This window comes from Augochlora pura, chromosome 10, assembly GCF_028453695.1.
Source record: "Augochlora pura isolate Apur16 chromosome 10, APUR_v2.2.1, whole genome shotgun sequence".
NCBI classification, from domain to species: domain Eukaryota; kingdom Metazoa; phylum Arthropoda; class Insecta; order Hymenoptera; family Halictidae; genus Augochlora; species Augochlora pura.
The window spans coordinates 32,996,556-33,006,906 of NC_135781.1; the positions used below are offsets into that span (position 1 = coordinate 32,996,556).

The window sequence follows — 10,351 nt, forward strand, 5'->3', positions numbered from 1 at the left end:
ATAAAAGCCTAATCGTAGAGTGAAAACTTTATACAATAAATAGTTCATTTAACTCTTAAACACTTGTGTATAATTAAAAATATTTAAGTATGTAGTTAATGCAATCTTGTAAAAATTTAAAATTGCAAATTCGTTGGAAATTAAAAGTTTCTTAGTGCGCTATAATTTACTACATTAAATTATATGGAATTGCACAACGTTCGATATATCGCAACAATTGATTTTCATACGTTTACAATATTGACTGCGATAAATGTTTTACTTTCGCTACTAATTTTCACGATGAGTGTAGAGATCATACGAAAAAGTACTATTCAATAGCTTTTTATTTTTAACTATTTAGTAAATTAGGAATAAATAAAGGTTACATCGATTTTTTACGATTTGTTATTCACTTAAAGAACATTTTGTACTATCAAAACTGCATTTTCATAGAAAATTGACTTCCACAATACAACGTATTAATATAAAGAGAAACGGAATTTAGGAAACGAGTCTCTGCTACTTATTGGACTCTGCAGGTAATTAGTATTAACAAACTACGCGGCAATATGAAAACGAACTGTTGCGTGTTTGTTCTTAAAGTGTAATATCACAACAGATCATTTTTATCGATGAAACATTTCTTTAGTTATATCACTAAATACTAATGATGTAAACGTATGGCAATATCTTTGGTATAATGTCACATACATACACTATACAGGATAATACTTGTATAAAAAATTCTACAATGACTTCTCTCAGACCTATGAGCTACCAGAAAATTTTTACAAAACATTCCTTTGTGCATGTTTTTGTAACTCTCTGCAGTAATGTCTTATCATTAAATGAAATTGCAGGATATATTTTTAAAGAACTAAGTTTGTTCGCAAACTCTTTGAAACAACATTGAACATGTTAAAGTCTACACATCTGCTAAGATCCATGAATACAGTGGCCTCAACTGATGATTTAAAACTCTATACTTTAGATTACTGATTCCATCAGTATCATATCTCTTAGCACCAGTCTCTAAATTTTCAAATCGCGCATTACTTGGAATTTCTTTCTTATGCGTTAGCATATAATATTGGGTAATATCAGGACCAAATCGAATGACCTGAAATTTGAAATAAATGTTAGCATAAATATTAGTCTTTTATCTTTCTCATTTTACTAGAATTGTAACCATTGTACCTGAAAACCTCTGGATTGCAAACGACTATAAAAATCATCGTCTTCGCCGCCCCATCCATAAAAAACATTAGAGAATCCATTGACTCTTTCGAACTGCTTGCGTGTAAGTGCTATTGCACCACCAAACAATCCGGTATAAGGTAAATTGTATCTGAACGTGTTCACGCTTGAACTCATGTGTCTGGGCATTTTTGTGCAGGCATAAATATTATTAGGATTCTGAGGTATCAAATCTATATCTTGGAAAATGAAGCAATGGAAATCGTTTACTTTGGTTGCCTCCGTATACCCAACATTAAATAGCTTAGCACGATTAAATTCTCTCATCGGACTCTGTTCTATCACAAATATTCTATAGTCGAGATTTTGAGCTTGCAGAAAAGGGTGAATGTAGTTCATGAATATGGCAAGCTGTGTATGCCGGTTTCGATAAGGCAGTATAATTGCCACATTAAAAAGAGGATGGCAGTTGAGAGGCTTCCATTGTCCTCCAGGTAAAATACTTAAACGTCGTGCCATCGTTACTGGACTTTCTCGAGGATGTTCCTCGGGATATAATAAACGATTGAAATATTTTTTAGTATTAATCGTAACCGTGCAAGAGTTGTCTCTTGCGGGATATGATCTCTCCATCTCATTGTAGATATCCTCGGTTTTCACGAACGTATAATGAGAAGCGAACCTGGCTGGATTGAGGCAATAGCACAATACCAGGATTGCGGTAATGGTATAGGACAATCCCCGTGCGTAATCATAAAAAAACGCGACGAACATCTTCAACATGTTAGTAAAACTTCTCATCCTAACCTCCGTAGTGACTTCGACTTAGCATTTCAATAACATAAGTGATTTGTATTTGAATTGAAGACGGAAAACCATTTAAGAGCAATAACTCTGTACAACTTTCTTGCGGGTTTCACCATCGTTTTACTATTGCATAATCACAAGCCATTATAACATTAAAATGCACTTCATTGACGCACGTTTTAAAAGATGACAGCGATAGTTACAAATTTACAGTAATGGATCCTGCACACTTTTCGTACTCTCTAAGCTGGCTCACGTATCCCCACCATTTTACTATGCATTCAGCTTCGCGCAAGCACCGTAGAAAGAGAACGAGATACGATGAAAAGAAATAGAACGATACCTATCAGATTTTATGTGTGGTAGTGCACGTGAATAGAAAACCTAGCTTGACTCGGTTAACGCGCCATCGCTTTCAAATGAATGAAACATGTTGCGTCCAATGTATTTGTGAAAGCTGTTCAATGTACTTTGAGATAAATATGCTCTCTGAAAATATATCATGACAATAGATTATAACGATCATGTGCCAGTAAATCGCCAACCAATCAGAACAAAGAAAATCTCTGCACTGACCCTCGCTAATGGATCGAACTGTGGCTTGGAGGTTGTACAGGAGTAGTATCAATGCAGACGGTACATATGTATATGTGTATACTGACGTACATAACGTTAGGATAACGCTACAATTTCGTATTTAAAAAACACACACACGCATGATAAAAATTGTGGAAATCTTACCTTTTTGAAAGTTCAAAACCATCGAGAAATCTTGCGTCGAAGGTGTCGCCATCTATTCTTGTTTTGTGTGCACATGCGCGAGATTGAGCGTCAATGTTTGAATTTAAACGCGTTTGAAAAATTCAGTTTGAAATTTTTAACTATTTTCGGGAAGAAAGAAACTAGGTCAGTTGTTTCCTTGTGCTGTTTTCTTTACTTTGTTTTTACACTGAATAACCTGGCGCCAAACCAATATGTTAGTACGTTTGTTTTATAAATGACAAAAATATCTGATGGTCGCGGAGCTAGCGATCGTATTGTTTCGGTGGTGCTCCCGAGATATTTTATATTTTTTTGTAGTAATCTTCTTGATAGACATTATTAGTAAAATTAAGTTCACGATACTGAAAATGTTCAAAAGTTATTGGTAAGCTTACACATTGTTAGCTCACTTCTCAATCGAACTATTGGAATGTGTAAGTAACATGATCGGGAATATCATAATGACTGTGCATTATCAGCCATTGTAATAAACAGATGCAAATGTATCTCCAATATTGTATCGTCTAGTAAAATCTCTCTACAATATATTTAAATGATCAAACACATCTAATAAATCTTTCACAAATTGATCGATCATTGTCCGAGTGTGTTCTGGAGTAGGGGCCAGCCTTAATCTTTCCTGCCCTTTTGGAACTGTAGGATAATTTATTGCTTGCACATAGTGACCTTTTTCCTGTATCATGAGATCAGCCAGCTGACTGCATAATAATGGATCTCCAACCTGTTGCAAAATTACAATAGAGCATGTGTTCGAACCATTTCAATACATTACCGATAATTTCTAAGAAAACTTACGCTTATTGGAATAATATGCGAAGGCGATGGTATCACCGGAAGACCAGCCACGGTTAAACTCAATTTCATATAAGCTACGTTTTCTTGATGAGCAGCTCTCAGAGCTCTCCCTTCATCCGAAGCTAAAATTTCGACAGAGGCCAAAGCACCGTATAATGTCGTCGGTGGTAAGGATGTCGTGAAGATAAAGCCCGCAGCATAACTTCGTATCATATCTATTAAATTCTCTGAACTAACAATGTATCCGCCGACGTTACCAAACGCTTTGCCTAATGTACCAGAAATTATGTCCATTTTATGAAGTACCCAATCCCTTTCTCCAATTCCAGCACCCGAATATCCATATAAGCCAACCGCGTGTACTTCGTCGACGAACGTTAAGGCACCATACTTGTGAGCAACGTCACATAATTCTTCCAAAGGACATATATCACCGGTCATAGAATGTACAGTTTCAAATGCTACAATTTTTGGCACGCTCTTGTCTACTTTGGACAACAATTCTTCCAAATGTTGTGCATCATTGTGCCTGAAAATATGCTTTGGTATTCCACTGTTTCTTATTCCCTGAATCATGGAAGCATGATTGGCAGCATCAGAAAAGATATGGCAACCAGGTAGAAGTTTTGCTAAAGTATACAAAGTAGAATCATTAGCAACAAAACAAGAAGTGAATAATAAACCGGCATCTTTCTGATGCAAGGCTGCAAGTCTTTTTTCTAACATTTCATGACCCATAGAGTTGCCAGATATATTTCTTGTTCCTCCTGCTCCGGCTCCAAACTTATCCAGAGCTTCCCGAACAGAACTTGTCACCACCGGATGTCTTGACATCCCCAAGTAATCGTTAGAACACCAAACGGTGATAGGCTTTGGTTCCTTGGAATATTCCATTGCATTTGGAAAGTTTTGTGCTAGCCTGTTCACTTTCTTAAAAACTCTATAAGAATGATCCTTCTTTTTCTTCATGATCTGCTCATGGAAAAATTCTTCGTAAGCAAAGTTTGATTCCTCTTTTGATTCGTTCGGAACCTTGTTTCTAATGTCCTCCTCTACTACAGGATTTACGGTTTTCACAATATCATGCTCTTGGGCCAAAAATGGACATTCCGTTTTCACATTTTTCTGCTGGGTCTCCACACACTCTGCTCGAGTTCTAATGAACTGAGACATAAACGGACAAAGCTGACGATAATTGGTCAGCACCGAAGAGCCATAATTTTTGAGATAGTTAGCTGTCAGGCGAGTCAAGAATGGGCAAGGCATGATTCTTAGATTTCCTAGAACAGATTTTCTTAATAAGTATTTAATATAATTGACAATGATACTAGAAATATTTATTAATAGATGTTAGATCCTATATCGAAAATAGGTCAATTCTTCTCGCGAGTAAAAAAGAAAGTGAACACCATAATTGGCGGTGACACAATGATTTCTTACCTTTCACAGTGGCTGATAAATGGTGAGCGCTGACGTAATGAACACACGGGCGAACAAACTGAAAATACGTAGGTATAATGACGTAAAACACGTGTATTATGGCTAATAGCCAAATGGAACTGGATTCAATGGAGATATCTCGCGAAATGTTCAGGAGCAGTCGAACTGTCACATCGACAGCTGGTCAAAGACTGAACGTATGTATCAACTCCGGAGAAGTTCTCCGGCAAATCTGCCTCTCAATTGTTGAGTCACGTGACGTCGTGACGTCATGACAATTTTCGTTTTGGTTGTTGAAATGTTGAATTTGCGAGAAACTCGATCGCGCATCGGTTAATATGAAATGAAGACGAGGTAAAATGTAGAATGAACGTATTACTAGATATAGAATATCTTTACATAACTAGTTCTACTGTATACAAGATGAATTATTGTCGATCCCGTTAACCATCTAAACGAATGTTGATTAAATAAGACCCACCATTTATTACAATAAATCAAACTCACTTGTATCAACGTTGTGACTTACGTAAAAGGAATTTCCATAAATTCTTGAATCGCTACCACTTATTTGCAGCGGTGACTATACACATTTCCTTCAGATTTATTTCATATTTTCAATAATCATTGTTTGTCATTTCATTATCAAATTTTCAAGTCCCCTTGTATCGTACATCATTTAAAAAGTAAAATTACGAATATTAATATGCTATTACGAAACCGTCCAGATAAAAATATCTGATTCCGTGCAATGATAATAATAGGATCGATACACGATTATTTCCGATAAAATACATTTCTATACCGTGGGTTAATTAATTGAACCTTCGTCACGCAACCAAGTATTTCAGTGAAAAAGATGAAACACGAGCGTCCGTATGTATATGTTCGCAATGACATTGCAATGAAACGTTCTTACGTTTGAAACTGATGCTTCTTAATATCGATGTGTTGGCAAAGATTTGAGTAAAATATTTTTAAGTTATTTCCGTCCTGAAGACTTTTTGCTCACCATAATATAAAAGAGAATGGAATACGTTCGAGGACTTGAACTGTTCGTTGTAAATGGCACTCTTTGGGAACGACCGGGAACGACTAACGACTAACCAAATGCAGCTCATTAGATGCGATATATATGTTAAACTTTCCCACGCTTTTTCCATTTTCTTTTTTTGCTGACTCACGCTCAAAGAACAGATATTGGCTGGAGTATAGTCTGCTGCCTCGGCAGAATTAGGCCTCGAAAACGTTTATCAATTACGGATTTTCCTGTTTCCTCGACATTCCGGGGATACCCTATTTCTGTGTCAAGAACACGTCCATAACTATTTCTGTTCTTGAAAAATGGTAATAACTCTTATAATTCTTAATTCCTTGGATTCTATTTCATGAAATAAATTATTTCGAGAGTGTGGTAAATCAGTGTGTTAAAGAAGTAATCGATCACTATCATATCCATGAAAACAGCGATTACATTTATAAAACTGTTATTTAGATTATTCGAATAATTCACAAATTGTGTCCTCGTTGAGCTATTGTCGCAAAAAAAGCGGACACTGTCGCGATAACAAATCAAACTATAAATGCGATAAGAGATAAACGTTGCGCCATCTTTGGTGCAACTGTCTAGTGTGTCGGTCACTTCCAACAACGTCAGTTCCACGCACTTGTCACAGATGGCATCACGACTATCTTAAACGGTGGATAAGGTCTGCCAGAACAGGTTTTATACCAAAAGTACGCACGCAACGTCGCACATGTAAAATCTTTTGTGCCGTCCCCCACCAAGATCAAAACCAACAAAATGTAGGTTCTTATTGCTTCCTCGCTTCTTGCCTTCTACCTTGTGTACAAAGTGTACCTGGAACCGTTAATCATCCGATTATATTTAATACGGTTTAATAGATAAGAAATCTTCGTAACCGTGCAGATTCGATCAGAACACTTCGATGTTTTTGAATGGATATATAAAATTCTCGATGAATTCACAGGATAAAATAAAAAATGTTCAATGGAATGTAGAAAAAATTGGATGCCGATTTTAGGAACACCCTGTACACTACGTGGCGTTTCAAGGATACGAACGCACACGCATGTGGCTGGAAAGGAACAGCCAATCAGGAAACGACAGCACTGCGCGGGGCACCTTGCACCGCTAGCCGCTCTAACTAACTTCTTGTAAAAGCCACGTCTTAAACTTAGACGGTCAGTGTGTCTCTGGAGGAAAGATCAGCACCCGAAACTGATTCTGTTTAACGAGCCGCAGCGTGATCCACGATGCTGTCCAAATACTTCGGTATTCTTTTCCTGGTTCTGGTCACTGTCCTAGCCGAGGAGAAGGATGTTCTGGAGCTCACCGACGAAACTTTCAGCCATGAATTAGAGCGGCTCGAGAACACGCTTGTTATGTTTTATGCGCCATGGTAAGAAATTTCATGAAAATTTTAAATTGTTCAACCTACAATCGCGTTCTTATCTCCGTTGTCATTTCATCGAATTTGTCATTGTTCAGAGAAAGGAGAAGTTTCAATGGTTTTCAATGTTCCGGTCACGATACGAGATGCCGGCTCGTGATACGTAACTCGACGAGACCTTGTTCCGGTTCTCACTTTTATTCGTATTTCTATTTCTATTCCTATATGAACTTTTTTACAGCTTCAAAATTGTTATATTATATTCTTAAATTTAAACCCGGAACCGGATGTCTAAAATTCAGATTGTATAACTGTGCATCATCCTTTTTTGGAAACCAAAAATAGATATTTTAAGTAATTATTTACTAATTTTCAAGGTGTGGTCACTGCAAACGGTTGAAGCCAGAATATGCCAAGGCTGCTGAACTACTATTGGGCAATGATCCTTCCATCACCCTTGCGAAGGTAGATTGTACAGAAGGTGGGAAAGAGACTTGTACCAAGCATTCTGTCAGCGGTTATCCAACATTGAAGATTTTCTCCAAGGGAGACTTTGTCAGCGATTACAATGGGCCTAGGGAAGCTGCTGGAATTGCTAAGTATATGAAGGTATGTGGAATTAATCTTTTCATATTTACATGAACCAGTCGACTTTGATATAATTGAATTCAATCTGTTAGGCACAAGTTGGGCCAGCATCGAAGGAACTGACTGGAGAAGATTGTCTAAAATCGTTCCTAGATTCTGACGAAGTTGGTTTCGTTGGTTTCTTCGAGAAGGAAGATTCACCCTTAGCAACATCTTTCCACACTGTGTCTAAGAAGCTTAAAGAGAAAGTCAGATTTGCGCACACAACTGCAAAATCGCTTATGGAGAAAGAAGGACATAAGTAAATAATCGTTTATAAAATTGTTGGAAAAATATTGAATATGAGATGATCACATATTGTATCACGTTTCAGGAACACTATTGTTTTATACCGACCAAAGATCCTGCAGAACAAGTTTGAACCAAACACTGTGAAACTTGAGGGTGGTAACTCAATCTCTGATGTTCAAGAATTTATTAATAAAAATTAGTATGTTTTAGAATCATCTCTGTCGTAGAGTTTTTAGAAACTATTTGTTACAATGATATGTTTCCACTTTTCAGCTTTGGTATTGCCGGAGTTCGTACAAGGGACAACGCTGGGGAATTCAAGAACCCACTGGTGGTCTCATATTATGCCGTTGACTATGTGAAAAATCCAAAGGGTACCAATTATTGGCGTAACAGGATCATCAAGGTTGCCAAAGACTTCCCCAAACTGAATTTCGCTATTTCATCGAAGGACGACTTCCAGCACGAGTTGAACGACTTTGGAATCGACTTCGTGAAGGGTGACAAGCCCGTGGTATTGGCTAAAAACGCGAAGAACCAAAAGTTCGTTATGAAAGACGAGTTCTCGGTTGATACGTTCGAATCATTCTTGAAAGACCTCGAGGCAGACGCTCTGGAACCTTACTTAAAATCCGAAACTGTTCCCGAAGATAACAGTGGATACGTTAAAGTCGCAGTAGCGAAGAATTTCGACGAAGTTGTCACAAACAACGATAAAGACACGTTAATCGAGTTCTATGCTCCTTGGTGTGGACACTGCAAGAAATTGGCGCCTGTCTACGATGAATTGGGTGAGAAACTTGCAGACGAAAATGTTGCGATTGTCAAATTTGATGCTACCGCCAACGATGTCCCGGCGCCTTACGAAGTTGGCGGTTTCCCGACACTTTTCTGGGCACCGAAGGATGCCAAAGACAAACCTGTTAAATACGAGGGTGGAAGAGGACTCGACGATTTCCTCAAATACATCGCTAAGCACGCAACTGAGGAACTTAAAGGATTTGATCGGAAAGGCAAGCCGATCAAGCCTAAGAACGAGGAATTGTAAATTTTCTTCTCATAACAAATACGTGATATGATTGCTACATTTTGATATATATACATATAACTCAGCAGCATCTGCAATCAGATTTTCCTTGTGAGACTTACGAGTGTGGCGAGAAGAGTGACATTCAATTAAATGTAAGGGATAAGAATGATTCTAGTTCCAGAGATAGAGGTTTGAGTGATAAAGGGAGATATCCCCCTTCTTCCTTTGAATAATGCGTGTCGAGCTTATTCTACGGAGTATCTGAATGCGAAGTGAAATGTCGTTAGCATAGGGTCGTCAACATGTATTAATACAACTTTATAATATTGTATATCGCGTCAAACTATACAGAACTGATTTAGAATTATCATTACAATGTTTTCCAGATTGGATAGGTTTACATTTAATAGTTGATTCATTCCATTCTCTCGCATTTTGACTACGGTAGGTTCTCGGATTAATGCATATAATTTTGTTTATACGAAAGAGAAAGAAGGAAGAAATAAAATGTTTTATATGAAACTTTTCATGCATTGCAACTGATGATATCCCTTCTTAGGAGATGACTGTAATTTAAAAACTCGCCAATCATAAGAATCTTCAGGAAATGCGTTTTAAAAAAAATAAACAAATTTTGTTCAATAAAATTTGTAAATGGGAGTTTACAATACCTTTGATATGTTTCGAAAAAAATTATACTGATCTTCATTTCGTGCTCTCGATCGATTCAGTAAGTTAACAATTTGAAAATTTTGACAAGTAATTTTTATTGTTAATTACAATTTATTATTACAGCAATCGTGGAGTAAATATCTTCTTACATATAAAAGCTAATTAATTAGAGAACAATTTGCCAGAATCCTACAAAATTCACGCTCGAATTCGTTTCCCGTGATAATTATAAAAAAGTAACGGTTCTCACTTCACTGTTTGAAGAAAACGCTACGTGTGTGAATCGTCAAGTTCTCTTTCTCGGAAGTATCGTAACTTCTTAAGTTAGCTGCACGACAAGCTATTATACAAA

At 37.0% G+C, this 10,351-nt stretch overlaps 3 protein-coding genes across 5 annotated transcripts; 1 reads left to right on the forward strand and 2 right to left on the reverse strand.

Moving 5' to 3' along the window:
- Position 1: 1 nt before the first annotated feature.
- LOC144475791 (beta-1,4-N-acetylgalactosaminyltransferase bre-4) lies at positions 2–2,010 on the reverse strand. Its single transcript, XM_078192059.1, has 2 exons — positions 1,180–2,010; positions 2–1,102 (listed from the first exon to the last, which is right to left on the reverse strand). Exons 1-2 carry the CDS (start codon positions 1,978–1,980, stop codon positions 908–910), a joined length of 996 nt encoding a protein of 331 aa, XP_078048185.1. The 5' UTR covers positions 1,981–2,010; the 3' UTR covers positions 2–907.
- A 1,242-nt stretch (positions 2,011–3,252) lies between these two features.
- Positions 3,253–6,579, reverse strand: Alas (5-aminolevulinate synthase). Of its 3 annotated transcripts, none has more exons than XM_078193351.1 (5): positions 6,189–6,579; positions 6,017–6,106; positions 5,005–5,062; positions 3,565–4,844; positions 3,253–3,490 (listed from the first exon to the last, which is right to left on the reverse strand). In XM_078193351.1, exons 2-5 carry the CDS (start codon positions 6,017–6,019, stop codon positions 3,287–3,289), a joined length of 1,545 nt encoding a protein of 514 aa, XP_078049477.1. In that variant the 5' UTR covers positions 6,020–6,106; positions 6,189–6,579; the 3' UTR covers positions 3,253–3,286. The 3 variants fall into 3 exon arrangements, with proteins under 3 accessions (XP_078049477.1, XP_078049478.1, XP_078049476.1); XM_078193352.1 differs by having other exon boundaries at positions 5,005–5,666; positions 6,189–6,578; XM_078193350.1 differs by having other exon boundaries at positions 6,017–6,579.
- Positions 6,580–7,127: 548 nt separating this feature from the next.
- Erp60 (disulfide-isomerase A3) lies at positions 7,128–9,849 on the forward strand. The gene is made up of 5 exons (XM_078193353.1): positions 7,128–7,427; positions 7,796–8,027; positions 8,099–8,307; positions 8,380–8,496; positions 8,571–9,849. The coding sequence occupies exons 1-5, from the start codon at positions 7,282–7,284 to the stop codon at positions 9,343–9,345; spliced, it is 1,479 nt and encodes a 492-aa protein (XP_078049479.1). The 5' UTR covers positions 7,128–7,281; the 3' UTR covers positions 9,346–9,849.
- Positions 9,850–10,351: the final 502 nt, after the last annotated feature.

Bases quoted from the DNA above. Each gene is read 5' to 3' on its own strand.
- Erp60 (XM_078193353.1), top strand. From the start codon at position 7,282: ATGCTGTCCAAATACTTCGGTATTCTTTTCCTGGTTCTGGTCACTGTC. The intron at 7,428-7,795 runs GTAAGAAATTTC...CTAATTTTCAAG, and splicing joins GTTATGTTTTATGCGCCATG to GTGTGGTCACTGCAAACGGT. The intron at 8,497-8,570 runs GTATGTTTTAGA...TCCACTTTTCAG, and splicing joins GAATTTATTAATAAAAATTA to CTTTGGTATTGCCGGAGTTC.
- LOC144475791 (XM_078192059.1), bottom strand. From the start codon at position 1,980: ATGAGAAGTTTTACTAACATGTTGAAGATGTTCGTCGCGTTTTTTTAT. The intron at 1,103-1,179 runs GTACAATGGTTA...TTCAAATTTCAG, and splicing joins TGCAATCCAGAGGTTTTCAG to GTCATTCGATTTGGTCCTGA.
- Alas (XM_078193351.1), bottom strand. The intron at 4,845-5,004 runs GTAAGAAATCAT...AATCTGTTCTAG, and splicing joins TTTATCAGCCACTGTGAAAG to GAAATCTAAGAATCATGCCT. The intron at 3,491-3,564 runs GTAAGTTTTCTT...ATTTTGCAACAG, and splicing joins CGCATATTATTCCAATAAGC to GTTGGAGATCCATTATTATG.